Raw genomic sequence first — 25084 nt, 5'->3', positions numbered from 1 at the left:
CTACACTAAAGGATCCTTTACGAACAATCACGCTTGAGATAAGTTTTTCATTTCAGTTTAATGAGATGGTCGTTTTTGGTGTGTTGTCCTCTCATAAATCAATTCATTTTGTGTATAATCGCAATCGGCCCAAAAGAAAATTAGTATAGTTGTTATGTAAAGGCCCAGTAGTGTGGGTGTCTTCGAGCAGCTCAACGTTAAATCCGAAGGCCCAGAATAGATAAAAGATGATATATTGGATTTGGGCCATGAAATCATGAAAATAAATAAATAAATGGTAAAAGCTCAAGCATGAATGATGCTGCAACTAACGTATACTTGCGAAATTACTTGACTGATCTGATGTTGTTCTTGACAGATTACATAACATCTTCCCAAAATTAAAATGACATAAATTAATGACACCAGAAATTAAAGGGATGGATCATAATAAATAAAAGTAATATTGGTTGCTACTTGCTACTGCTGCAGAGCTATGGAGAAGGCAAAAGTATGATTTCTCGTTCACATCGATTGCAGAGAAATATATGAGGCACTTGTTCATTGTTTGGTATTCGAACACAAAGCGTATGCTGCCTGACTTCACATATATCACACCCCACCATTCTCTCCCCATCATCTTCCTTGGCACCACAAGGGCAATCCACAACATACTCCCTCCGCCCACATTCATACATCTCCTGTTTTACAAGCCCTCTCATATCTTTGTTGCTTCCTTCAACCACAATCTTCTGACCCGCCTCAACCAACCCAAAAACCATATCTGTCCCCTTCGCATTCTTCAAATTTCCAATTGTTTCCACCACAAACCCCCTCAATCCCCAGTAAATCTCCCTGAAATTCCTTTCCACTTCTTTCTTGAGCTCGTCAACTGTCGCATTGTTCTTCAGCGTGAGGCACTCGTAGGGTGGCAATGTTGCATTGTTGCTTGTAATCTTATTATAGTTTTGATCATGATCAAGCTCTTCGTGATCGGTGTTTGTTAGCATCACGGTGCAGTAGATGTTTGACTTGCCTTGAAGGCCTAGTTCAACCCCCAAAGGCACCTCACCACCACAATAATCCTTCACAAGGTACTTGGAGTCAATAATGATTCTTACAGCCATTGGTATGGCTGAAAAGATCCCTGTGCTGCTCAGCTTCTGGTCTTTGAGGATGTGCTTGTACAAGTAGAACATGTCCTTCATCAACTGGAATTTCGAAATCTTGTACCACGAAGCTTTCATTTTCGGATTGTTCCTGAGCAAGCCATCTTGGTTATTAGGGGACACATGATTGGAGATATCTTCCAAGCAATACTCAAGAACTTTAGTCACCGGGTTTAAGGTGCGGCGAACCAGGTAATTTCCCACAATGTGGTTCCCCAACGACTTCAACACGAAATCTAGCAACCCCGTGTCGCCTATGTAGGCACGAGCGGCGTCCCTAACTTCTTGCCTAGACACCCACCTAAACTGAACCCTCTTCAAGGCCTCCACAATCACCCGAGTCGCCATTTCAACTCTTTTCGGGGACCATCTACAATTTGTTTCCACCAACATTGCCGGGTTATAGGAGGAATCAATGCATGAATTTTGGTCTGTGGGCGGCAACCGGGACTTGAGCTCTAGCATGAAATGGAAAAGGTCACCAAGAGTGACCAAAGAATTGTCTGACAGTGTGTGATACCTTGAGAAGATGAGAGGAATGTCATGGTTGGAAGTGGCAAGATGGTCGTGGATAAGCAAGCATAAGGGCATGCCTTGTAATGCTTCAATGGCTTTTTGGTACATTTGCTGAGTGACACAAAAACTTGCACGTCCGAATTTGTAACCCCAACGACCAAACCATGGCTCGCTGTATGCTACTCCATGGATTAGCCTCAACTCCATGCCTCTCTTCTGTGAAACGTCATTCAAACTCACTTTCCTACGTACCAAATATAATACAGTACTTTTGTTCATTCTTTGTTTAGGTAAAACATCAAAAAGAATTTCAGATTTAATATTATTACGTACCTTGCTCGCAATCCGGTGCATAAACGATCCCAAAATTCAAGGATCTGGTGTCCAGCCAAGTCAGAACCGGTTTCCAGCCCATTGACACACAGCAAATGCCCGAAGCCGTTAGAGTGAAACACACCGTGCATCGTATGACCCTCTAATTCCACTAAACTATTGGATGAATTAGCCCCATTACCATTAATTGCTGCCGTGTCTACTAGTTTGCCCCCATTGCCAACGGAGGAGGAGACTTTGCCACCTTTGCAATTCAAGCAAGCTGCCGCTGCCACCATTGTGTCCGCGGAAGGCAACACAAAGTGGTACTTCTTATTGCAAACCATATGCTGCCCCCAGCCTGAGCTATATACATATCATGGAATTAATTAGCCGGCGGGCCATCATATATTATATATAGCTAGCTAGCTACCACCATATGATTATTAGGCTTGACTCTCTTTCAAATTAAATTAAATAGAGCTAGATCGATGGAAGGAATTAGAACTTTACCGACATATTGGCATTGCTTGCAATGGCGATTGAGCGATGCCTCGATAGGTTCTTCAACGACAAAGAGCACGACATGGGCAGGAGCATGGCGATGGACTTGAAGCTGAAATGACCAACACTTCATTCCAGTAGAACTAGTGCTGCATAGGCTACCACCCTCCACATGCCCGTATTCAAGGAGGGCCTTTACATTTTCCCTAAATGACGACCCAACAAACCCAACTGGGTACCCATTTTCTCCGAAGCTCTTGAACCTAAATACCCTCTCACCTCTCTTCCTCTTCTTGCACCCACTAAAGTCTAAATGGGACGTCATTGTGTGTTGGGTGTTAGCAAGGATCGGCCAGGACAGAGAGGAAGGTAGTTTATATAGGGGCATGGAGTAATATAGAAATAAGAAGAAGAAGAAGAAGAAGAAGCATGATCAAGCAATCTGATTATAACATATATATGTCTGGACCAAAAACAAATAATATTATTTGAAGGTCATGGTTTGAGGAACCAACCCCAGCCTTAGATATAGTACTACTGCTAGCTAGATCACGCACGCAATTTGTGCCTGGAAATAAAATTGGGGAGCAGTGAGCACCCAAAAGGGCCTCTTCATCAGGTTATAGGCTTATAGCTGAGTGCTATGTGCATGATTTATTTCAAAAACAGGCCTTGCAATTCTATCGCGGCAATGGAATAAAGCAGCTGCGGAGTAAATTAAAGGCACCATGCTTTCGATAAGGCAAGTGTTTCAGTTTCACCATTGGTATGACTTTATGCTCCGCCAATTTCTATGGTCAGCTGGGATTTGCATGTTGATTTTTCTTATGTGCCTAGGGAGGGACAAACATAAACGCAAAATTTCTTGCCCAACTACCCTTTCTTTTAGCCAATTAATTTGTTGATGCTCAAAATGGTTGGGCCAAGATTGAGTCCAACTTAGTGATGAGGTGTGATGGATGATGAGTGAAGGTTTGGACCTTCTGCGTGTATGTGAGGACTTAGCCAGTTTATGAATATACAAAAGACAAGATATATGTGGTTCACCCTTAATGAATGGGCTACGTCCACAGAGAAGATGTTCTCATTATGATATTGTTTACATTTGTACAAGGGGATTAGACCCAAAGATAAATGGAAGAAGGCCTAGGGTCTAAGGTACAAAGTTTGGAGTCTGGAGCCCAGGGGTCAAGTCCCCGGGTCTGGAGACCCAGGACTCGAAGGCCAGACTAACAGGAGAGTCCTGAAGAGGGAGCCCAGCTCAGTTTCCAATCCCCTCTTAAGTGGAGAGTGGTATGCTTTTATAGGTGAGAGGGAGTCTTCACTTCTTGTAGATTTCCGATGTGGGACTCCTCTTGCTTTGCTTAGAGTTTCTTCTAGTTGCTTGGTCAGTTATGGTGTCAACAGTAGTCCCCCAAGTTCGCGAGTAAGAAGGTACTTCTTGCTTGGGGATTTGTAATCTTAAGTGCACTGGCCGAGCAACACCGTAGTTTGTCTTCCAAGTCGTATAGTGCACTATCCCCAGTCCCCCAAGTCCCCGGGTAAGAAGAACTTTGGAGGGAGAGAAGTTGCAACAAAAAACCAAAGTGGTTTGGAGGGAGAGAAGGTTTTATTATTTTTTTTTTGGGCTAGGTCAGCCAAAAATTGGCAAGTCCCCATTTTACCTTCTGCATGCTTCCTGCCGTTCGGCAGTTTTTTTTTTTTTTTGTTTTTTGTTTTTTTGGAGGGCTAGGTCAGCCAAGTAGGCATTTTCACTTCCCAAATTCCTTCTGCATGTTGCCTACCGTTCGGCATGTGCAATTTTTTTTTTTTTTTTTTTTTTTTGGTGGCTAGGTCAGCCAAATAGCTAGCCAAGTGGGCAATTTCACTTCCCAAATTCCTTCTGCATGTTGCCTACCGTTCGGCAGGTGCAAATTTTTTTTTTTTTTTTTTTTTTTTTTTTTTGGAGGGCTAGGTCAGCCAAGTAGCTAGCCAAGTGGGCATTTTCACTTCCCAAATTCCTTCTGCATGTTGCCTACCGTTCGGCAGGTGCAATTTTTTTATTTTTTATTTTTTTTATTTTTATTTTTTTTTTGTGGCTAGGTCAGCCAAGTAGCTAGCCAAGTGGGCATTTTCACTTCCCAAATTCCTTCTGCATGTTGCCTACCGTTCGGCAGGTGCAAATTTTGTTTTTTTTTTTGTTTTTGTTTTTGTTTTTTGTTTTTTTTTTTGGTGGCTGGGTCAGCCATTTGCTTCGGTAAAGGAGCAAAGCTTGAGGGTTTAGCTTCCTTGCCGAACGGTAGGGAGCGTGGAGAGAAAAATAGAGTCCCACACGGGCTTGGCTTTTGAGGCTTCAGCATGGAATTGGGCCCAACATCAAGAGCTGGCCTCTTAATGTTTCAACAGGAGAGCCGGGCACTTTAGGAAGAGCCGGGTCATGTGGGTTTAGCCTGGGCATTTAGCAAGGGCTGGGCCGCAATGGTTTTGGCAAGGAGTCTAGTTATAGTTTGGGCTGGCATGAGTGTCCAGAGGCTGGGAGTTTTGGAATTTGGAAGGAGGCTAGGCTTCGCAAGGAGCTAAGCTGCATATTTGGCTAGGCCTGAGTGTTGGGCTAGGCGGGGGACCAAGGTGCCGATCAGTAAGGGCCATCTATGGCTTTTATTGAGCCTGTTTTGCTCAAGATAGGGCTAGGCAAGGGCTAGGCCTAAGTACTCAGCTTGGCCTTAGGAGTTTGTTTTGGAGCTGAGCCTTCGGAAGGGGGCTAGGTCCCTTGGATACTGACATAATTTTGGAGTTGGGATGGCGAAGGCGATACAAAGCTTTGCATGTTGCAAGGTAATGTTCCTAGGCTCGGGGTGCCGAATGTGGGCTTAGGCATGGGGGGTGCTGAAGGCATGTTGCAAGAGATGGGTTTAGGCACGGGGGTGCCGAAGGCAAAGGGGATGCTAAAGGCACAAGGGTGCCGAAGGCAGAGTGGTTTGCCAAACGCACAAGCTCGCATGTCACAAGGCATTGTGCCTAGGCACGGGGGTGCCGAAGGTGAGCTTAGGCATGGGGGCGCCGAAGGTGAGCTTAGGCACGGGGGTGCCAAAGGTGGGCTTAGGCACGGGGGTGCCAAAGGTGGGCTTAGGCACGGGGGTGCCAAAGGTGGGCTTAGGCACGGGGGTGCCAAAGGTGGGCTTAGGCAAAGGGGTGCCGAAGGTGAAGCTAGGCACGAGGGTGCCGAAGGCAAATGAGATGCCAAAGGTGACACAAAGCTTGCATGTGGCAAGGCAATGTGCCTAGGCACGGGGGTGCCGAAGGTGAGCTTAGGCATGGGGGTGCCGAAGGTGAGCTTAGGCAAGGGGGCGCCGAGGGTGAGCTTAGGCACAGGGGTGCCAAAGGTGGGCTTAGGCAAAGGGGTGCCGAAGGTGAGCTTAGGCATGGGGGCGCCGAGGGTGAGCTTAGGCACAGGGGTGCCAAAGGTGGGCTTAGGCAAAGGGGTGCCGAAGGTGAGCTTAGGCAAAGGGATGCCAAAGCTTGGATGTTGCAAAGCATGGAGGTGCCAAAGGTGGGCCTAGGCACGGGGGTGCCGAAGGCGAAACAAGCTTGCATGTGGCAAGGGGAAGAGCTAGGCACGAGGATGCCGAAGGCACAAGACTTGCATGTCGCAATATAAAATGCCGAAGGGCATAGGGTGCCGAAGGTGCCAAGCTTGCATGTCGCAAGAGGAAGTGGCTAGGCACGAGGGTGCCGAAGGCATGAGACTTGCTTGTCGCAATATAAAATGCCGGAGGGCATGGGGTGCCGAAGGTGCCAAGCTTGCATGTCGCAAGAGGAAGTGGCTGGGCATGAGGATGCCGAAGGCATAAGACTTGCATGTCGCAATAATGCCAGAGGGCATGGGGTGCCGAAGGTGCCAAGCTTGCATGTCGCAAGAGGAAGTGGCTGGGCATGAGGATGCCGAAGGCATAAGACTTGCATGTCGCAATAATGCCAGAGGGCATGGGGTGCCGAAGGTGCCAAGCTTGCATGTCGTAAGAGGAAGTGGCTAGGCACGAGGGTGCCGAAGGCATAAGACTTGCTTGTCGCAATAATGCCGGAGGGCATGGGGTGCCGAAGGTGCTAAGCTTGCATGTCGCAAGAGGAAGTAGCTGGGCATGAGGATGCCGAAGGCATAAGACTTGCATGTCGCAATAATGCCAGAGGGCATGGGGTGCCGAAGGTGCCAAGCTTGCATGTCGCAAGAGGAAGTGGCTGGGCATGAGGATGCCGAAGGCATAAGACTTGCTTGTCGCAATAATGCCGGAGGGCATGGGGTGCCGAAGGTGCCAAGCTTGCATGTCGCAAGAGGAAGTAGCTGGGCATGAGGATGCCGAAGGCATAAGACTTGCATGTCGCAATAATGCCAGAGGGCATGGGGTGCCGAAGGTGCCAAGCTTGCATGTCGCAAGAGGAAGTAGCTAGGCACGGGGGTGCCGAAGGCATAAGACTTGCTTGTCGCAATATAAAATGCCGAAGGGCACGGGGTGCCGAAGGTGCCAAGCTTGCATGTCGCAAGAGGAAGGGGCTAGGCATGAGGATGCCGAAGGCATAAGACTTGCGTGTCGCAATATAAAATGCCGGAGGGCATGGGGTGCCGAAGGTGCCAAGCTTGCATGTCGCAATAATGCCGGAGGGCATGGGGTGCCGAAGGTGCCAAGCTTGCATGTCGCAAGAGGAAGTAGCTGGGCACGGGGGTGCCGAAGGCATAAGACTTGCTTGTCGCAATATAAAATGCCGAAGGGCACGGGGTGCCGAAGGTGGGCTTAGGTAAGAAGATGCCTAAGGCGAAACAAGCTTGCATGTGGCAAGGCATGGAGGTGCCAAAGGTAGGCTTAGGCACGGGGGCGCCGAAGGTGAGCTCAGGTACGGGGGTACCGAAGGTGAGCTTGGGCACTAGGGTGCCGAAGGTGGGCTTAGGCACGGGGTGCCGGAGGTGAGCTTAGGCACGGGGTGCCGAAGGGGAGCTTAGGCACTGGGATACCAAATGTGAGCTTAGGCACGGGGGTGCCAAAGGTGGGCTTAGGCACGGGGGTGCCAAAGGTGAAGCTAGGCACGGGGGTGCCGAAGGTGAAGCTAGGCACGGGGGTGCCGAAGGTGAAGCTAGGCACGGGGGTGCCGAAGGCAAATGAGATGCCAAAGGTGACACAAAGCTTGCATGGGGCAAGGCAATGTGCCTGGGCACGAGGGTGCCGAAGAGAAGGAATGCATATGTGCAAATTTTATTATTATTTTAAGAAATTTGGGTACCTTGTGGATATTTGAGCTTGTGGCATGTCCTTGGAGCTGGGCCTTCAGAGCTTCGGCAAGGGCTTGTCCTTCGGCAGGAAGAATGAGGGGCTTGATCCCGCGAGTTTCCAAGTTCTTGGTAGGTGGGCCTCATGAGCTGGGCTTTGGCAAAGGCCTGGGGTTTGTGCTATGTGGAGCTGGGCTTCAGCGGGGGCTGGGGGCTTCCAGATTTGGAAAGGGTGTCTTGGGGGGCACTTTACGAGCTGGGTCCATGGGGGTCCGAGTGTTCGTTTAGTAGAAAGGCCAAGGTGGCGCGAAGGTGTGTTTGAAACTTCAGCAATGGAGTTTTATGCGATGTTGGGCTTGAGCAATGGCCTTGGGGCCGGGTTCCAAAGCTGGGCTTCGGCAAGCCTCCTTGACCCAGGTGGTGGCTAGGGTTTTGAGGGTAGATTCGGATTTTTAGAGGCTGGGTCCTTCCGTTTTTGAAACGTAGCTGGGGCCTTTTTGTAGCTGGGCCCTTGTGCTTTTATAGCTAGGGTTTTTATACCTTCGGTAAGGGAGTCCAAAGATTGGAGATAAGGGCCAGGGTTTGGGGAGAGGAGGTGCAAGTCCCCTATTAGCTTAAGACATGTCGTCACCTTTTAGCTTGAGGGGCTGGGTCAGCCAAAAATTGATAAGTCACTCCTTCACCTTCTGCATGCTCCCTGCCGTTCGGCAGGGAAGCTAGGCTCCAAAATATATTCGGAGCTGGGTCCGTAGTTCAGCTCGGAGGAGGTGCCGACCGGCAAGAGATATTCGAAGGTATTTTGGTGAGGGGCTGATCTGTCTTCGGCGAAGAGTGGGTCTAAGTGCCTAGTTTTTGCATCGAGTTGGAGCTGGGTCCGTGGTGTCGTTCATCATTTGTTCGTGGAGGGGGGTTCATCCAATCTAGGACCGTCTAGGGTCTGGGTCCTTGACTGACGGCAAGGAAGTGATTGGAGCCTTTCGATCCTTCTGAAGTGTGGGCAAAGTTTTTAGCTGGTCCTTCAAGGCGTTCGCGATTTCTCTTGGCTTCAATTGGTGCCGTGAGGTTTCAACTGCTTTTGCCAGAGCTGGGGTGTCTTTGGCAAGAGCTTTTGAAAGATAGATAGATGGCTGCAAGGGTTTTTGCAAGGAGAAGACTCAAGTTCGTTCGGCAAGCTCCGACTGATAGACCTTCGGAGCTAAGGCTGGGGTCTCTTGTACTGTTGTAAGGAACCTGGGTCAGCCAAGCAAGGGTGTCGTGACCATGGCAAGGGTATGGTGGGGTGCCGAAGGCAGCGCACGCCGAATGATGGAGCTTGTGGGACAAGCTCAAGTCCCCATATTTTTACTCTTCAAAGAAGTGTCGGTCGGTACTTTGAACTGAGATGTTGGGTTGGCCCTGCAAGCCATGCAAAGTATAGCCACACTGATTGGCTTTTTCTTAAAATATCATCTTCTGCAATTTGTTGACCTGGCATTCAAGGTGGCTCCAGTAAGGCATTGCCTAACGGCAGCCTAGGTGATGTTGATTGTATGGGTGCCGAAGAGCACTGGAGAAGGGGAGAACGACAGAAGCCTTTTGTGTCAATTCCCACAGACGGCGCCAAACTGTTGATGCTCAAAATGGTTGGGCCAAGATTGAGTCCAACTTAGTGATGAGGTGTGATGGATGATGAGTGAAGGTTTGGACCTTCTGCGTGTATGTGAGGACTTAGCCAGTTTATGAATATACAAAAGACAAGATATATGTGGTTCACCCTTAATGAATGGGCTACGTCCACAGAGAAGATGTTCTCATTATGATATTGTTTACATTTGTACAAGGGGATTAGACCCAAAGATAAATGGAAGAAGGCCTAGGGTCTAAGGTACAAAGTTTGGAGTCTGGAGCCCAGGGGTCAAGTCCCCGGGTCTGGAGACCCAGGACTCGAAGGCCAGACTAACAGGAGAGTCCTGAAGAGGGAGCCCAGCTCAGTTTCCAATCCCCTCTTAAGTGGAGAGTGGTATGCTTTTATAGGTGAGAGGGAGTCTTCACTTCTTGTAGATTTCCGATGTGGGACTCCTCTTGCTTTGCTTAGAGTTTCTTCTAGTTGCTTGGTCAGTTATGGTGTCAACATAATTAATTTGCAAGCTTTTTTCCCATGCTTCATGAGCTACAATGCACAGCCCTCCTACCTTAAGAAATATTCATGGTCTTTGGATTAAAAGATCGGTTACGAGCTTTGTCTTCACTTTGAGCTCCTCCCTTGCAGTCTTCAGTTTTTTCTTTTTTAAGGATCCTCCTTTGGGTTGTGAGGCCCAAGTCTGATTTGAGTTAGTTGTTTTTTAGTTTTGGGCTTGACATCCTTGTATATTTCATGGTGAATTGGATTTTAGTAAGACCCTTTTTATTTTTTAATACAAGAGATATTAGAGGATGAGGTTTTCTCACCCACACTGCCAATGTGTCATAGGAGTTCGACTATTGGTTTACAAATTAAGGTCATTTCCAACTGTGCTAGATTGCATCAATGAGAGAAAATAATGGTTGCACAACAAACTTATGTCTACTTCTAAGATTTATAGATATTATTTCGTTGAATTTTTTAAGCAAACATAGAAATCTTTTTTCCCATATAAACCTTCAATTCCATATTTGTAAACATTACCAAAGCTAAAATACCACATATGTTCTATAAATCATTGAGGGGGTGTCTAATTATAGATTAATGAAATCACAAAGTCACTACTTAGAAAGAAAAAGAAAGAAAGTTATAGAATAAAGGGAAGTGGTGGTGACTCCACTCAATCTCAAGTCTCAATTACTATTTTTGAGTTTCAAATATTTATTTAGAAAAAAAAAAGACTCCAAAATATTTGTCTAAGTCACATGGCACTTGCCCTTACAAACTTCGGCTGTTCAACATATGATGCATCGTGTATTTTTTTGACCGAAAAAATAAAAATAAAAATAGCATAAGATATATCAATATATTTATCCATCAGCCTTTTAGATTTTCCTTATTTTAAAGTGACAGCTATAAGTTTGATAGATACCCCAATTTAGGTTTCTCTCTCTCTCTCTCTCTTTCTCATTTTTAGGGCTTTCTCTCTCCTCTTTCCTCTCTCCTCTCTCCTCTCTCCTCTTTCCTCTCTCTATCTCATAAGTTTCTCTCTCTTTCTCTCTCAGGTTTCTCTCTCCTCTCTCCTCTCTCCTCTCTCCTCTCACCTCTCTCTCTCTCTCTCTCCAGAAGGGCAAAACCCTAAAGAGCCGTTTACACCCACCTAAGTAAGTTTTCTCTCTCCTCTCTCTTCTCTCACTATCTCTCTCTCTTTCTAAAATTTGAATATATGGGTCCTTGTACTATTAACCTGCCATTTACATTCTTGTGCATATTTATATATTTGAAAGCTTCAAAATTATTATGAATTTGTTATTTTTTTCTCCTTATTGTGCACAGATCTCAGATCCCAATTTATCAGATTCGAAACCCTAATCTGTTATGTTTGCTTTAAGATGGAAATATAGATCTGGGTGTTGGTCTTTTTACTTGGGTTCTGTTTGGCTGCTGAGAAAGTGTAGGAAATGCACAGAAGTTTTGATCCTGGAATTCGCATATTTATTTATTGGATAGGGAAGGATCTTCATTTTTCAGAAATAAGCCATTAGATGAAAATATTTGCATGCTCATCACAATTGGTCTTTGTTCATTTTAAATTTTTGTTCTTTTGGATCTGAATGAAACTTGGGGATTTAGGAAGGATCGATAGTATTTGTGTTATCCTTCATTTTATCAGCTGCCAACCAAATGCTTGATATTTAATTTAATAGGAAGATCCATTTTTTGCTGATGATTTTGTGTTTACATCTGCCTTTTAGGTCCTAATTTTGTGATTTGGTTGAGCTATGCTCTGTTTCTATCTCCCTATCTCTTTTGTTTTTCTTTCTTTCCTTTTGTTTCTTGTTTCCATGGCCTCAGGGGGCTATTCGATGGCCACTTTTATTGTTATTCAAAAACTTTCATTAATGGGCCAATTCAAAACATAACGATGCTTGTTTGTCTGCTCAATCTCTAGCTCTCATGGATGATGATGCATTGAACATGCGCAATTGGGGCTATTATGAGCCGTCTTTTAAAGGCCATCTTGGCCTGCAGCTCATGTCAAGCATGGCAGAGCGCGATACAAAAGCTTTTGTCCCAGGGCGTGATCCCGCAGTCATGGTTAGCTCCAATGGAGCCTTTCATCCTCGGGATTGTGTTGTATCAGATGCTCCTGTTCCACTGAACTATATGAGGGACAGTTGGGTAAACCAGAGAGATAAATTCCTCAATATGATGCCTGCCAATCCTAACTATGCTGTTCTGCCAGAAACTTCAGGAGCTCACTCCTTGCAGATCTTACAGCCACCTGATTCGTCAAGGGATGAGAGGGTGGCGAGAATAGAAGAGCCAGTTGCCAATAAGGAAGGTGGCCCATCAAAGAAAAGAGGCGGCGGGGGCGCACCAAAAACTCCAAAAGTGAAAAAGCCGAGGAAGCCAAAAGATAATAACAATCCATCAGTTCCTCGTGTGAAGCCAGCAAAGAAGAGTTTGGATGTTGTGATAAACGGGATTAATATGGATATTTCAGGTATTCCAATTCCCGTCTGCTCATGCACTGGAGCTCCACAACAGTGTTATAGGTGGGGCTGTGGTGGTTGGCAATCTGCTTGTTGCACCACAAACGTATCTATGTACCCTTTGCCAATGAGTACTAAGCGACGTGGGGCAAGGATAGCTGGAAGAAAAATGAGTCAGGGTGCTTTCAAGAAGGTGTTGGAGAAGCTTGCAGCTGAAGGTTATAATTTTGCTAACCCAATTGATCTGAGGGGTCATTGGGCAAGACATGGTACCAACAAGTTCGTCACAATCAGGTAGAGTTGCTATGTTGGTACCATTAGTGGGACTTCAGTTGCATTTGGTCTATTTCACCTGTATATATTTCTGTGACCTTTTGCAGAGATCTATCAGATACTTTGTAGTCATTCAATTTTCAGTCATGACGGATGATACTTGTTTCTAAAATTTGGAATTGTTCTTTTGTTTATTTTTCCTTTCGGCTTATGTGATAAGGGCTGAATTTTCTGGCCACCAGGATTGTGCGGATGAGTTCTCATTTATTGAATTGTTTCTGGATAGTATACAATCTCCGTTTAATCTAATGCTCTTAATATTTTGCACTGAAACTCCTTTACCCATTTATCTTTTTACTGGAATGCAATGTTACCTTATTCCCCCACAACTTTTAGCAAAATACTTGAACTGATCAAAGGGGAGTCTGAGATGATTGCCTATATTCCCAAGTATTTGACTAGTTCTGTTGTAGTATTATGTTGTATGTGGATTGCATCTCTGGCTTAGAACTACTAAATTCGATTTCATGTAGGATGCTCTACCTATTCGTGTCATGTCTCTTAGTGTTGTACTGATACAGTGTCGGGCATAGAAGAACCTGGAAACTCTTGTCTATAGGGGCTTGGAGAGGAACATGATGATATAGAAGGTGATACTAATGGAGAGGGAAATTAGTGGAGGGCTGTGATATAGGTGTATGCAAGAGAAATAGGGCATTAGAGAAGTGACAAGGTTGAGGAAAGGGGTTTAAGACTCTAATATTATGTGGACTTTGCTGTGTGTCTTGCAAATCTTTTTACTTTTGTTTCAAACATTGATTGACTGGTGTCTCTGGAAGGAAACTGATAGTTTCAGTTAGAGGTTTATCAGTAGTAGGTTTTTTGTGTGGAACATGTCTTTAAAGTGAACTTGTTAATGTGATCAAGGACATAGTTGATAGGATAATTAGTTAACATGTTTAAAGGGACACAAGTGAAAATTACACAAGAGCAGCCCCTTCATAGCAGGGTTTTAGTAGTTAGGTTAGTAGTGCATTTGTTATGGATTTGTTGAAAAGAAAAACCTTCAGAATATGTAACTTATTACACATTGTTTGCTGATGGTTAGATGGTCTCAATTGTATAACGCGCAACAAAGAGAGCATGTTGTAATTTGATAGTTTTGTTAGTTTCCCTTTAATACTGATATAAGCAAACGATGTAACCTACTTCTACATTTAAGAATGTTTCAAAACAAATGAAATGGAAACGAAAGAAATTCTGTGAACTTAAGATGCAAAGTTTTCTCCAGCGATTCTCTCTCTTTTTAATGTCCAGAACCAAAATCTACCCATTGTACTTTAAGCTGAATCTGGGGTCAGTGTTGTGATCCAGATGATGGATGCAAAGTCTGTGAAAAATGGTGGTGGTGATTAACAACTTGACAGTTGGTGAAGGTAAACCGGCGTACTCTTGATAAACCGGCGAATGTAGGAAGATCTGTTGTTTAGACGGGAAAAGTTTAACGGCCATAACTTGAGCCAAAAGCTTAGGCAAGACAAGAGACAGCTCAAAGTTATCTACATACTTTCGTGTTACTAAAATAGAAAGTGTACATTCCAAATTCCAAGGGGAGTGGATAATTGTCTCGGAAATGTATTCAGAATATTGGCAAGAGATGAGATGGAGTGAATACGGTTTAGTATAGTGGGGAAATATGAAAATAATGCAAAAACTACATGGTGGCCATTTGTTACTTTTGAAGGCAACTTTTAGCAAATTTTGAGTTACAGAGGACATAAGACTTCCACGATGAGAGAGAAAAGCTGTCGAGGGCCCAAGACAAGAAAAAAAAAACACTAGTTCATTGGGTCTAATTGTTACAAATTTGTAATGTCTGTCCGATTAAACAATTCTCTGGCAGAGTGATTCCTGTTGTGTTATGAAAATACTATTATATTTGATCTACATGACTTTGTGTATGTATGTTACCTTACCTGCAGTCTGCAGATAATATATCAATATGATGATTAACTTAAGACTTGAGATAAAACAGAAAAGGAAGAATGGAGAATGAAGAAAAAAGGGTCAGGAAGAAATCAAGTTAAGAATTCATCTATTGATAATTAATTAATAAGTAAGAGGCCCAAGGGGGAGGATATAAGATCCACAAAAATTGGGAGAGATTGAGCTGCAGGTATTGACGAAGCTGCTGCTGGGGAACAAGGGAATGAAACTTTTCAATATTAATCCAACAACAGCAAATCGTCAGAAACTAATCAAATCTGGAAGAACTTGGTTATGTGCAGGTGCATTATAAGGTATCATCATATTTGAAGAGGCTGAAGCAAAAGGGTTTCTGTATTGTGTACCCACAGCACTACTCGGTGTACTTGTTGTAATAGTGGTATTGCTGCTCACATCAGAGAAACCAGTCGTATCTGCGCTGACCCAGCTGATCAAATCTTCTTCAAACACCTCCCATTTGTCTGTGATGATTGTCTGGAAGGCCCTCTTTGATGCCGTTTGCTGCTGATCATAAACCATTATTTTATTTCTACCCCTGCTGCTTTCTCTTTGTCTCATCATCACAATGGCCTTGTCCTCCTCCTGTGCATGATCGACAACACCATTTTTCACGTCTCTGTTTTCGTTTCTCACTGAAGCTTCATTGATTATCCGTTGGAGGTCTCTAATATCTTCTTCCGGAATCTGCTCAACTTTAGGACAATCCGTGGCGCTGAGGATGCCCATTTCCTTGCAAAATTCAAGGTACAAGGAGAGATCTTCTCCTTGAACTGCTGCCTTCTGAACAACCCCAAGCGCCAGCTGTGCCTCTTGCTTGCCAGGAGCCGCGTATATCTTCAAAAGCGTTTGGGCGATCCCTTTGCAAACCCTGCTATACACGTCGAAGATCTCTGTGAGCAAACAAATCATGGCTTCGGAAATAAGATAAACCTTGTTGTTGGCGGTGGTGTTGCTGCTGTTGTTGTTGTTATGAGTGCTGATCGTCAAGTTCAGCTCTGGTTTGATCTGAAGAAGGATGTCAAGCAAAGATTGCCACTTTTGCAATCTCCCGAGCTCTTCCAACAATGCAGGCTCCTCCTGATCGCCCTTGTTCTTCTTGATCACCAACGTACTAAAAAAGGCGGATCTTTGGTCCAAATACGTAAAATAGGAGCGAACCAGGGCATCACAAGCCCATGTTTTGGCGGACTTGGAATGGCCGTCGGAGAAATTGGAGAAATCAAAAGGCAGCCTGCCAATCTTCTGAACGGATGGGATTTTGCAACAGAAAACGCCGTGCATGAGCATGAGGCCTTTGAGAGCGACAACCCAAGAGCGAGTCTTGTCCATGCGGGTAGAGAGAGCCCAAAGGAGGGGCTTGAGGTAGAGAGGAGATGTGCGCACCCATTGGTAGACTCTGTGGAAGTTCTTGTAATCGACGTGGGTTTCGTCGTGGCTGGTGGCCTTGATGATGATGGCCTCGAGATCCGGGTTCCGGTACGAGGTCCGTCTGGAGATGCTGGCCACCCATATGCTGTTCCGGTCTTTGATAAGCCCGGCAGCTTTTTTCCACAGTTTCATTTTCATTTCCCCCTCTCTCTCTCTCTCTCTCTGTTTTTGCCTACTCTATTCTAAATGGTCGGTTCCCGGCAGATTCTCAAGCAAATCAATCCCCTATTTTAGCTCTCTGTTTGTGTGTGTCCTTTCTTACATTCTTTTAGTTTTTTCTTCTTCTTTTAATTTTCCCTATTTTAGCTATAATTGGGTGCACGTACGTACGTGTGCGAAAATTAGAAATGAAAATCTTTTTTGAGTGATTTTCCTAAAAAGAAATGAGTGATGGAATCTCAAGAACAGAAGAGCACCAAGGCTGTAGCAGCTGTTATTGAGACCAGAATAAGAAACATCTAGAAATTCTTTTTACTGATGCGTTGTTGGATTGGACTTGTTCAAAGGTTGGTTAGCCTCTATCTCTCTCTCTATGTCTATGACCATGAAGCAGCTTCTTAACGCGCTTTTATTTTATTTGTAGCCAAAGGAAAGGACATTTACAGCAATGGCCAGTGAGGGAGATATGATGATAATTTTAAATTTATAATGATTGAAATCAAATATTAAAGTTAAACGGAGTGCAGTGGATGAGGTTCAGGATCGATAGACAATTCATATATAATCCCTAAATTAAAAAGAAAATAAATGAGGTGAGCTTTGACCCTCGACTCAACTCCAAGCCCTCTGTTTTTTTAAGCCTGAAGAAGATATGATCCAGCTTAAGAAAGCATTGGGCTTACTTTCGGCCCAAATTTGAGGCAAAAGGTCAAATCCTATTATTTGTTTTGGGTAAAGTGAGAGGATGTAAAAGCCCAAATATTATGGCTAATTGGAGCTCCCTTAAATTGAAGAAAAAAGTTGATGAAGTTGAAAGGATTAATTAAAGAAAAAATTCATGAAGTTGGTCATTACTGCTAATTCATATTTCAAATTCAGAAATTATGATATCAAGAAACATGTAGTACTATTACTAACATGCAGGCATAAGACAGTGACAGTGACAGTGACACAGTCACAGAACAGAAGTAGATGAGACAACAAAATCTTGAAATGATGAGATTGTGAGTCAGCGAGGGAGCAAATTGCTTTTTTGTTTCTTTTAGAAAACAAGCAATTTGCAATTTGCAGTTTGCATCGAAATGAATGAACAAATGAAGCGGCTAAGTAGCCAGCTACTAGTAAATTAATTAAAGTGTGCATCTCGTGCTTTCTACCTGTGAGTCTCTGTGTGAATGTTTTTACTTTCTGCTAGTATAGTATACGGATCTTGGCAAATAAAGCAACATAGCTCATTCTCTCTCTCTCTCTCTCTCTCTCTCTCTCTCACGTTTCCTCTGCTCATGTTCTGCAAACCCATGAAAAGCACAAAGTAGGAGATTGTAAGGGTTTTTTTTAATTTTAAAAAAAAGGATTTAACTAACCAGAGGTAGAACGTACTGTTGGTTTTTTTTTTTTTTTTTTTTCCCGTCGAAAGAACGTACTGTTGCTTTAAAGCAACAAAGTGAAAGAGAGAGAGAAAGAGCAGCAATTAAGGGGAAGGGGAGAGGGGAGGGCCCAAACCACCCCCAATAAAGAAAAGAAAAGAAAAGGGTTAAAATAAAGTTAGGACGTTGAGGAAATCCAAAAAGACGAAAATGGTGGGAATCTTTCTTTCTACTGTGCAAACCATCCCACACTGCCACCTCTCTCTGTCTCTCTCTCTCTCTCTCCCCCTACAATACAAGGCTACTTACTACTCCTACTCCTACTCCTACTTTTCATTCCCTCAGCTCTCTTTTCTATCTTTCCCTTCTCTCTCTCTCTCTCTCAGACACACACACACACACACAAAATTTCTCTGCCTCTTTCTGGCATATGCAAGAACAACACTACTATGAACAACATCTCTATGGGATTTTCATGTGGGGATGATTTTGTAAGTGCCCTCGCTTTATCTCTCTCTCTCTCTCTCTCTCTCTCTGAAAGATTTCCATTCCATACACTGTGAATAATGTATTTGGTGTGTGAGTGTGCCTGTTTGTGGGGTAACATCCATTAATCTTGTTATTTAATTTTATTTAATCTTGTTCCATTTTAATTAGGAAGGAGAGGAAAGTGAAGTTGCGCTTTTAGATGAAACGAGGGAGAAGCAGCAACACAGCAGCTGGGGGTGTGGTATGGAAGCTCCTCATAATCATGTGCAGCTTGAAGTCGACTTCCAGTTCTGGCCAGTAGAACATCCTTTGGAGCCACCTGATGAAGATCGCCCTGTCAAATGCCCCATGCCCGACTCTTCTGTTATCAATGTAAGCAAGTTTCATTATTCATTTATTTCACCTTACATACACATATTTGCTTAAACCAGAGAATGTTTCAAATGTATAGTGGCACATGCAGCATCAAATGTTCATCTTATATATATATATATGCATTTCTTACTACATATGTGTACAATTTTATGATGAACGTTTTCTCATACTAGTTTTTCCATATATTTTTCGTTTAGTTAGTGTAGATCTTGATGTAAGAAAATAAGCACCTTAATGAGCTTTTGAATTGCATGTATATATAAATAACATATGTAAGCAGCATTGCATTTCAACATTTTGTAGGAAATTTGCAAGGAAATTTGTTATTTTGTTGTTCCAATATGAGATAATAGGTCGATCTTTCGAGTTTGTTATGATATACTGATGAACTACATGCATGGACTTTGTACAAAAATTATGAGGCATATATGTAACCCTTGGTAGTGTTACATATGCAGATTGATATTGTCTCATGTAAAATGCATTTACAGGATGGAGGAAGGCAGGAGAAAAGGTCGTCAGAGAGCAGCGCCATGCGTAAGAGAACAGAAGTATCATCTGCTGCTGCAGCAACTTATAGCAAACCAAGAATGGATCAGATGGTGGTGGCAGTGGCAGAGCCGCCTCCTGCTGTTCGAGCAGTGCGTAAGAGGCATCACAACACTCTCACCCGCGGTGACCATATGATATCACCGCTAAGGCGAATGCCACCCATTCCTTCTCTCCCAACCCAGAGCATTACCATCTTTCAAATGCTTCAGCAGTTAGACAAGTTCGAGTCTTGATTACTGGGTGATGAGAAAATGGTCCTGAATCTTGATCACATATATTGTAGCTGATATAGAAAGCTGAAATGTAGCAGGGACCTTTTCTACTTTCATTGGCGTATGTTCAGATTCTATTTCTTGTTACTTAGGCAATTACACTGAGCAATTGCTTCACCGGGACCTCTGCTCAGTAAGTCCCTTTGGCAATGTCAACACAAGCAGAAAAACTTTCTTGTAACGGGGATAGCACTATTTTGCTATTCCTGGCCAATAATGCAATGGCACATGAAAAAGTTTTTCCACTTGTCATTACGCGGCTGGGATAACAAAAAGTGCTATACCCGTTGAATAAAAGTCTATCTCCAAGACAAGGCACATAAGAGAATGCAAAAAATTGGAAACATGTCCAGAACCGGAACTTAAATCAAGAACAAAGAAAAGCTATATTCAAACCACGCATTCCTATGCCGCCAATCAAGAACAAAAAGACCTTTCAAGCTGTACAACAGAGCCTCAGGAAAAAGCACCGCCCCCCTAATTGAAGGACGAATTAGCATAAACAGTGGTCAGTTTCCTCTCTGTCATTAAAGAACGCATCCTTCGATTCACGGCATATATAAAGTCATTTTAATATCAAGCTTTATATTTGTGCAGTTCTAAAACCAGCTAATCCAAATCAGGAAAAGCAAAAGATATTGAGCAACTGTAATCTCATAATAGGCAGTTAACAAAAGCATGTTGATTCTCCAATACAGGGGAGGAAAAAAGAGCACGTTCACCACCTTGTATGGATCACTGTCCGTAAAGATCATGAATTCACCCTCTGACATTACCCAGAACGAACAGAGGCAAGGTTAACCACATTCTTCTTTCCTTTATCTACCTGTCCCTTTTCCACATTCACCGTACAACAGCCGTGGCATTAGGTGGACAAGGAGATAATTGCAATTTGACTATTATACCTGTGCAGTACATTTGGATTGATTTTCACGTCCCAATTTGTAATCAACTTTCATTCAAAAAGAGAAATACATAGGGCAACTCCCATGCCGAGTATCAATGCAGTTAATTGGAATGCCGTGCTTTTCAATGATGAGCTGCCATTGCTGTTCATTTCTGCAAGCACTCCAGCAACAGCAATGTATATAAATCCACCAGCTGTAAAACCCTGAAAACAGATTCAACAAATTAAAATATATTTACTTGAGATCATGAAAACCAAATGTTCAAACAACACATTCTTGGGCTAGATTCTTGTCACCTCAATCAAAGATGACTGTCCTGGATTCTTGCCCAAAAGCAGAGCCTGCATCAATAGCAACAGATTAATCTCTTTTTTCAATCACTGAAGATACTAATTAAAATGGAATAACCCTGCTGCAGAGATAATAATCTACCATTGCGGTTCCAACTAGTGCCACAAGTGCTGAGAGAAAGTTGAAAAACAGAGCTTTGGAGACACTGAAACCAGACCTTACAAGAATACCAAAATCGCCAACCTGAAACAAAGGTAAATCACGCTATAATATTAGCCAGTCCACCATAATATGAGCCCTAATCCTACTAATACACTTTTTCGGCAACATATTGGGGGGACTAGGGAGGAGAGGACACTTTGCATCATGGGGATTAAATGCTTAGCGCAAGATACTATGCTCATTACTGCCAATCCAAAGATCACCAAACTTCTACCAAAAAAGTTGCCACCCATACTCCTATAGCGAAATTCAGACTTTGAGAGAAACTTAAAAGTCAGTAACAAATAACATTGCTGAATTAACTCCTAAAGGAACACACTCTCTTACTAGACAAAGATAACATTTCCTGCATGAAGAGTGCTTATGTTTATTTTCCATAACATAATTGATTACCATGTCTCGATACAGTATTAGCACTGCCTCTTTGACATAGGGAGATGTTGATGCCTTGTATTAAATGAACGAAAAAAGAGAGCTCAAACCTCTTGAGGAATCTCGTGCGCAAGCAAGAATAGAGTTCTAGACCACCCACCGACAGATCCATGAAGCAGAAAAGCACTTCCTAAAGCCATCCCATCCGTAAAATTGTGCTGTAGTGGCAACAAATCTTTCAATAAGATGATAAGGCTTATCATGAACCCTGTTTTGTTTAAAATACAAGCTTGATTGCAAATAAGAAGAAAAACATACAACACCATCAGAGAAGAGATTGAGATAACCAAACACAAGATTTGATGGTGATCGAGTAGGTTCTCCATCTGAGGACTTAGCATCACGGTTGGAGTCATCTGCAGCAGCTACATCTTGTTTATCACCAGTCGTAATGTTTCTCTGCAGGATGGAAATATGCCAATACTTCAATTGCAGTCCAGTAATTAAACTTTATTAACAAAATTAGATTGGCCACAGAATTCAGATATTTCTTTATTTTTATTATCCAACACAAAACTTATTCAGATACTTCTGTACAAGATGCATATAAACGAAGGTGGAACACAAAATTTATGAAGTTGGAAGCTAAATCAATATGCGAACTAACTCACCTTACGAATATGAGAGTCATGTTGATTATTTTCCATCAAAGAATCATTTGAAACTTCAGCTGCCGCTTCTTCTTCAGATGACATCTTCAGCTTCCTTCTATCTTTTCCACTGGAAGATTCTGAATGCAAGTCATCATGAGAATCATTATCATCCTTCAATTTCTTGTTGGTCTTATGATGATGGTGATGATGACCATGACTCCATGCACTACTTCCTCCAGAGTTTTCCTCAACATACCTCACCAACTTTTCTACCAGAAGAAATAATACAATTCCCGCTGCAACAACAAATATGGTAACAAGGCATTGAATAGTGTCCAAAGAAAACATTTTTCCATGTCTTCATTTTTTTTTCACTGGTTAAAAGAAATGGCAGCAAACAAGACAAAAAATTTCCTTTATTTTCTAGCAGGGGTAGAGATTTTGATGGAAATTCTACAAAAACAAAAGTATCAAACAAACCAGAAATAGAAATTTATAGAATACATGCCAACTCAATTTTTAAAACTGAATTAATAAGTCGAACCAATTAAGAATCATATAAAACCCAGTGTTGAAATCACCAGCTATCTCCTTTATTCTTTTTTTTCTTTCACCTTCTATGTTAGTATGGGAATGCAGACCAGTTTCAAATATCATGTCAGAAAGCACTACTATATAGCAGGCACATTGCGCACAAAGAATCATAAATACAGCCACGGACGCATAGGTTAGCACATCTGCGCGCCGACAGACATGTATTCATGCAGACACACAGAGATGCATGGATAAGACAGTACTAACCCAGGATGGATAATCCTACAGAAAGATCTTTCATAGAATGTGAATGTGAATTTGAATGCTCATGTCCAATATGATCATGATGGGAATGGCCTACATGGTCGTCATGTGAGCTGGAGTGTCCTCCACCTGCAACAAATATTAGATTCTGGGTAACAGAACCAAAATATAAAGATTAATGTCATATTGGATTAATGACAAACCAAAAGCATGTGGTAATTGATGAAGGAAAGCATCTCCTAACATAGCTCCAGCCTGCAAATGAAATTCAAATTCCATGATCAAATTCCCATTCCCATTTCACATACTTTAGCAATCTACATTTTAGGCAACTTAGACAGCAATCAGGCCAGGCATTGACTTCAAGATTCTATGCTATGTTCAGACCTAGGTAAAACAGTGAACGAACTTCCAAAAACCACCAATATATGTACTCAGTTACTTCAATGCAAGAGCTAACGCAATGGTCAAAGTTCTATAAAATTATAGAGAAATACTTCGCAAAGCCTAAATTTCTGATTTTGAATTGCTGACAATCTTAACACAGATAACAACACCCAATTAAACATTATGCAGATATGAAGAAAGAAATATCACTTGAACCTTCAAAAGTATTATTATAAAGGTCAACAGGAAAATATTGAAAATTTGAAATAGAAAGTTGTGCAAATCTGAATGTGACTCATAATTTAAAGTTTGGACAGAAACACCGGTAGAGAAAAGAAGAGATAAGCAGGAGAAGCAGTAAGTAACTTAGAGTAAACATATTAAATAGGTACTCAAGATGTAAACCATATCAAATTTGACTAATTCTATTAAATAAACAGGGCTGAAGAATCTGACCCCAAATAAAGCCAACGAATCAACAACTGCCTTGGATGGTTTCCCCTGTACTGCAATAATGCAATAAATTCAGTGTTGGTCATTGGGACAGGCTACTTGAAGCAAAATGTATCACTTAATTAGGGAAAAGTCAATGCTGAAGTCAATAAGAATTTATAAGTAACAAATAAGTCACTTACCGAATATTACTGGCAAGATAATCAGGCAAATAAGGGAAGCCATACTCACCAAAAGCGAGCAGCCCAAGGAATGAAACCAGAGACCTGCAAAAATAAAGAAGAAATAAGAATAAGGTTTCAGGCTCACACATTTGAAATCAGTTCCTTTGGTGTGACACAATACATAAGAAAGAACTGAAGCATGTATTATGGTTACGAGTAATGCTAGGGAGACCATATTGTGTACCACCTCTCTAATAGAGGTATAGAGGTAGAGTTCACCTATCCAATGGAACCTACTTCTATTAGAGAGGTGGTACACAATGTGGTACATAGAAAAAATCAAGAGCTCTCTCTGTGCTCTATGCTGGTTACATTTTGTTCCATGTTAATAATGGACTCTTACTCCCTTGGGAAATTTGTCACCATCTCATCCTCTATCCTCCAATGTGCATGTAACCGAAAATTTGCTGTACTCACCAATTGGCTTCTTCAAAATTTCAATTTGTTTCATGCACTTTCTTAGCAACCAAGCAGTAGTGTAATGCAAAAACAATCAAGTGCTTCCACACATTATACAAGTTTCTGAACAAGACCCAGAAAATAAAAACAAAATAAAAATTCACAATAAATATAAGTCCATCTAACATAATTAAAAATGAAAAGAAATACCGGTAACTGAGAGCTGCAAAGCACCAAAATGCTCGTGATCATGACCATGATCCTGGCCATGTTGATCAAATCCAAATCCGTACAATTTCATATCCTCCTCCTCGGCCAATTCCTCAGGAAGCTTTGACCCCAACAAGCTCTCCCCGTGGTGGTCGTGGTCGTGGTGGTGGTCGTGGTGGTGGTGGCGGTCGTGGTCGTGGTCGTGGTGGCGGTCGTGGTCGTGGTCATGGTCATGGTCATGCCCATGATCGCAGTGGTGGTGGTGAGCAGGAGACTCGTAAGCCGCGGATGCACAAGACCCAGAAGCAAAACTCAGATCCAAACAGAGCCCAAGAACCAAAGCAACAACCAAGACCATACCTTTCGTACAAAACGCCATTTTCTGAGAAAACCCAGTTGTCGGTTAAGGTCGGTTTTATTGTACCTATCAAAATTTAAGGTTGCCGTTAAAGACTGTGGGGTTTAAGGAGCTGTTTGGGCGGAGAGTGGAGACTAAGTAGGACGGCGTTTGCAGGTTCCTTCGATGGTGATAAAACAAACAGCAGCAAAGAAAAGCAAGATTATGCCGATTATAATACCGAATGTCACCACATCCATTCCGCACTTTTATTTCTTTTATTTCTCTATCTTTTCTATTTTCCGTTTTTGTTCTCTCGGAGTCCCAAAAGAAGACTCTGACAGCCCACTGGCCGTTCTCACTCACTCGCTCCCCTCGAGAAAGTCTCTCTTCTTCTACACGCACTCTCTACTCTCTGCTGTCTGCTACTACTAGATTGGCCCCTAAGCAAGTCCACAACTTTCTGCCATATGCGATATTCGTGTTATTTGCCCTATTACATTGTTGCGAACCCTTTTATTTTTACTGCGATTATTTCGTTTCAGTTTTCAGTGTGCTACAGTAGGCAAGTAATTCTCAGAAATGAATCTCTCCAC

General features: G+C 42.8%; 5 protein-coding genes and 1 long non-coding RNA gene across 7 annotated transcripts; 3 read left to right on the top strand and 3 right to left on the bottom strand.

Moving 5' to 3' along the window:
• Positions 1-254: 254 nt before the first annotated feature.
• MS1 (RING/FYVE/PHD zinc finger superfamily protein) lies at positions 255-2932 on the bottom strand. The gene is made up of 3 exons (XM_021965495.2): positions 2490-2932; positions 1998-2337; positions 255-1908 (listed from the first exon to the last, which is right to left on the bottom strand). Exons 1-3 carry the CDS (start codon positions 2866-2868, stop codon positions 474-476), a joined length of 2154 nt encoding a protein of 717 aa, XP_021821187.2. The 5' UTR covers positions 2869-2932; the 3' UTR covers positions 255-473.
• A 2028-nt stretch (positions 2933-4960) lies between these two features.
• On the top strand, positions 4961-6242 carry LOC148297908 (uncharacterized). Its single transcript, XR_015833025.1, has 3 exons — positions 4961-5552; positions 5634-5761; positions 5870-6242. It is a non-coding gene; the product is annotated as an uncharacterized LOC148297908 (long non-coding RNA).
• Positions 6243-10746: 4504 nt separating this feature from the next.
• On the top strand, positions 10747-12918 carry LOC110762795 (protein BASIC PENTACYSTEINE2). Its single transcript, XM_021965483.2, has 2 exons — positions 10747-10980; positions 11769-12918. The coding sequence occupies exon 2, from the start codon at positions 11774-11776 to the stop codon at positions 12608-12610; it is 837 nt and encodes a 278-aa protein (XP_021821175.1). The 5' UTR covers positions 10747-10980; positions 11769-11773; the 3' UTR covers positions 12611-12918.
• Positions 12919-14378: 1460 nt separating this feature from the next.
• LOC110762782 (putative clathrin assembly protein At1g25240) lies at positions 14379-16338 on the bottom strand. Its single transcript, XM_021965467.2, has one exon. The coding sequence runs from the start codon at positions 16156-16158 to the stop codon at positions 14833-14835; it is 1326 nt and encodes a 441-aa protein (XP_021821159.1). The 5' UTR covers positions 16159-16338; the 3' UTR covers positions 14379-14832.
• Positions 16339-17866: 1528 nt separating this feature from the next.
• Positions 17867-19494, top strand: LOC110762742 (uncharacterized). Of its 2 annotated transcripts, none has more exons than XM_021965421.2 (3): positions 17867-18037; positions 18204-18407; positions 18869-19494. In XM_021965421.2, the coding sequence occupies exons 1-3, from the start codon at positions 17996-17998 to the stop codon at positions 19193-19195; spliced, it is 573 nt and encodes a 190-aa protein (XP_021821113.1). In that variant the 5' UTR covers positions 17867-17995; the 3' UTR covers positions 19196-19494. The 2 variants fall into 2 exon arrangements, with proteins under 2 accessions (XP_021821113.1, XP_021821114.1); XM_021965422.2 differs by having other exon boundaries at positions 17871-18037; positions 18902-19494.
• A 267-nt stretch (positions 19495-19761) lies between these two features.
• IAR1 (ZIP metal ion transporter family) lies at positions 19762-24966 on the bottom strand. Its single transcript, XM_021965420.2, has 11 exons — positions 24152-24966; positions 23501-23584; positions 23322-23371; positions 22682-22733; positions 22482-22607; positions 21699-21976; positions 21346-21486; positions 21138-21245; positions 20575-20676; positions 20439-20483; positions 19762-20345 (listed from the first exon to the last, which is right to left on the bottom strand). The coding sequence occupies exons 1-11, from the start codon at positions 24528-24530 to the stop codon at positions 20190-20192; spliced, it is 1521 nt and encodes a 506-aa protein (XP_021821112.1). The 5' UTR covers positions 24531-24966; the 3' UTR covers positions 19762-20189.
• Between the last annotated feature and the right edge of the window lie 118 nt (positions 24967-25084).

This window comes from Prunus avium, chromosome 1, assembly GCF_965620075.1.
Source record: "Prunus avium chromosome 1, drPruAviu1.hap1.1, whole genome shotgun sequence".
Taxonomy (NCBI): Eukaryota; Viridiplantae; Streptophyta; class Magnoliopsida; order Rosales; family Rosaceae; genus Prunus; species Prunus avium.
This window is presented reverse-complemented; position numbering and strand designations above follow the sequence as displayed.

Excerpts from the sequence above, each read along its gene's own strand:
- MS1 (XM_021965495.2), bottom strand. The coding sequence starts at position 2,868 with ATGCCCCTATATAAACTACCTTCCTCTCTGTCCTGGCCGATCCTTGCT. Across the intron at positions 2,338-2,489 it reads CAAGCAATGCCAATATGTCG|GCTGGGGGCAGCATATGGTT; the intron begins GTAAAGTTCTAA and ends TATATAGCTCAG. Across the intron at positions 1,909-1,997 it reads TGCACCGGATTGCGAGCAAG|GAAAGTGAGTTTGAATGACG; the intron begins GTACGTAATAAT and ends TTTGGTACGTAG.
- LOC110762795 (XM_021965483.2), top strand. The coding sequence starts at position 11,774 with ATGGATGATGATGCATTGAACATGCGCAATTGGGGCTATTATGAGCCG.
- LOC110762782 (XM_021965467.2), bottom strand. The coding sequence starts at position 16,158 with ATGAAAATGAAACTGTGGAAAAAAGCTGCCGGGCTTATCAAAGACCGG.
- LOC110762742 (XM_021965421.2), top strand. The coding sequence starts at position 17,996 with ATGAACAACATCTCTATGGGATTTTCATGTGGGGATGATTTT. Across the intron at positions 18,038-18,203 it reads TTTCATGTGGGGATGATTTT|GAAGGAGAGGAAAGTGAAGT; the intron begins GTAAGTGCCCTC and ends CATTTTAATTAG. Across the intron at positions 18,408-18,868 it reads CCGACTCTTCTGTTATCAAT|ATTGATATTGTCTCATGTAA; the intron begins GTAAGCAAGTTT and ends TTACATATGCAG.
- IAR1 (XM_021965420.2), bottom strand. The coding sequence starts at position 24,530 with ATGGCGTTTTGTACGAAAGGTATGGTCTTGGTTGTTGCTTTGGTTCTT. Across the intron at positions 22,608-22,681 it reads TCAATTACCACATGCTTTTG|GTGGAGGACACTCCAGCTCA; the intron begins GTTTGTCATTAA and ends TATTTGTTGCAG. Across the intron at positions 20,346-20,438 it reads GACAGTCATCTTTGATTGAG|GGTTTTACAGCTGGTGGATT; the intron begins GTGACAAGAATC and ends ATCTGTTTTCAG.